At 60.3% G+C, this 1,839-nt stretch overlaps 1 protein-coding gene across 1 annotated transcript in view; it reads right to left on the reverse strand.

Annotated features, from left to right (window-relative positions):
* LOC123102228 (septin and tuftelin-interacting protein 1 homolog 1) overlaps positions 1-1,504 on the reverse strand; it is a 3,625-nt gene extending 2,121 nt beyond the window's left edge. The window contains exon 1 of the mRNA XM_044523524.1: positions 109-1,504. Within this exon, the coding sequence (XP_044379459.1) occupies positions 109-944 (836 nt within the window). The 5' untranslated portion in view covers positions 945-1,504. The remainder of the gene's footprint in view (positions 1-108) is intronic.
* Between the last annotated feature and the right edge of the window lie 335 nt (positions 1,505-1,839).

Below are 1,839 nucleotides of genomic sequence, written 5' to 3' on the forward strand. Positions count from 1 at the left end.
CATAATCCCCCATTTTTCAAACATAATTAGCAAGATTTAGATGATTTGGCCCATAACATGTTTGGCCCCCTCTATATTGAGTTTCTGGCTCCGCCACTGTCAATCACCTTCTGGACAACCGTGGGCTGCTCATCCTGTTCCTGCTCGGCGCGCATAGCCAGCAACTCATTCTTTGTCAGGACCTGATCTCTCTTCAAGCTGGCCTTCTTGGACCACCGTTGCTTTTCCTTCTTGGCAGACGGCAGAGGAGGTGGGGGTGGCAGGTTCTCCTTGGCAGTGAAGGGCTTGGCCTCCTTAAACTCCTCAACACTGCCAGGTCCGGCATTTTTGGGGCGCAGGATGGTCTCCACCGGTGCGGTGATTCCCTGAGCATGCTTGCCGAGGCCCATTCCTCTCTTGTGCCCCATCATAGCCATCATCTTAGCCACCTTCGTGTTGGACTCCACGCTGCCAGGGGCCAGAGCTGGTTTTCCATCATCCACCCCCGCCGACGACGCTTGGCGGCGGCGCTTGGCCGCCTCGTGCTGCCGGTCCTTCTCCTCCCGCCTGGCACGCGCACCCTCGGCGATCCGCTGCCCGAACCCCGCGGGCAGGTCGATGACCTCCTCCTGGTCGCCCTCGGCGGCGGCGGTGCGCAGGGAAGACGGGGCCTGGCCAAGCCCAGGCCTCTGCTCCTCCTGCTCCACCCCCTCGGGCATTCCCTTGGAGACGAACTGCACGGGCCTAGTGAAGTCAGACTCGGACTCGTCCCTTCTGCGCTTGCGGCGTCGCGACCCCTCGTCCTCCTCGGAGTCGTAGTCGTAGTCGGAGTGCCCCTTGCCGAAGACGCCGTAGAGGGCTTCGTCGCGGGTCTGGGGCGCGCGCTCGCGGCGGCCCTCGTAGTAGAACTCCCCGTCGCGGCCGCCCACGAAGACGCCGTCCATGTCGAGGCCGTCCTCCTCCATGGCCCCGCCGCTCTACGCCTCCTCGATCCCCAAATCAAAACGTAGGGTTTCAGGGCATGGTTTCAGGCTTTCAGCCAACCAATCGAAACAAACAACGAGAGGTAAACGAAAGTGGGAAGGGATGGCGGTGCCTACTACCTCGCCGCCGGTGACGCCGAACGGTGGCTTGATTCCGGCTAGAAGGAGCGGGGACCAGGCGATGTCGGTGGGACGGAGCTCGGGGCAGCGAACTTCGGGCGGCGGAAGACCCCGGGATGACGCGCGAGAGGGAGGGGAGCAAGCGGCGCGCGGGGCAGAGACGGCGGGCCTCGCGTCCGGCGGAGGCGCACCACGGCGCGACGGACGGCGTAAGGTCGGTTGTGAGTTACCAGTGCCTTCTAGCCCGTTGGGCTTTGATTAGTCTTTCTTTTTCGTTTTCTTTTCACATTTTTACATCCGTTTTTCTGTTTTATTTTGAATATTGTGAATATATCTAAAACGTAGAAATAATCTACTATCTATCTACTATCTACTACCACTATAAAAGCACGAAAGGACGGAGAACCAAGCTATCCTATCCATCCAAACCTGCAATCTGATGGTCTACATCCCTTCAAAACACCAAACACGTTGTATGCTTTAATTACCCACCATGCCATTGGGTTACCATCCTTACAAACACGTCCCGTCCAAAAAAAATATTCCGAGTCCTCCCGCGACCACGCCCTCGGGCAGTTTGGCCACCGCCCACCTCTTCCCCCACATCCTCCCCGGCAGACCCCCACGTCCTCCCGCCCCGTTCCTCCCGCACCTGTTCGCCGCCCTTCGCCCCACCACCCCCTCCTACTGGAGACGCCCCCCGCTGGATCCGCCCTTCGCCGCACCCCGTTGGAGCCGCCCCCTGCCGCGCTGGATC

This window comes from Triticum aestivum, chromosome 5A, assembly GCF_018294505.1.
Source record: "Triticum aestivum cultivar Chinese Spring chromosome 5A, IWGSC CS RefSeq v2.1, whole genome shotgun sequence".
Classification (NCBI taxonomy): Eukaryota; Viridiplantae; Streptophyta; class Magnoliopsida; order Poales; family Poaceae; genus Triticum; species Triticum aestivum.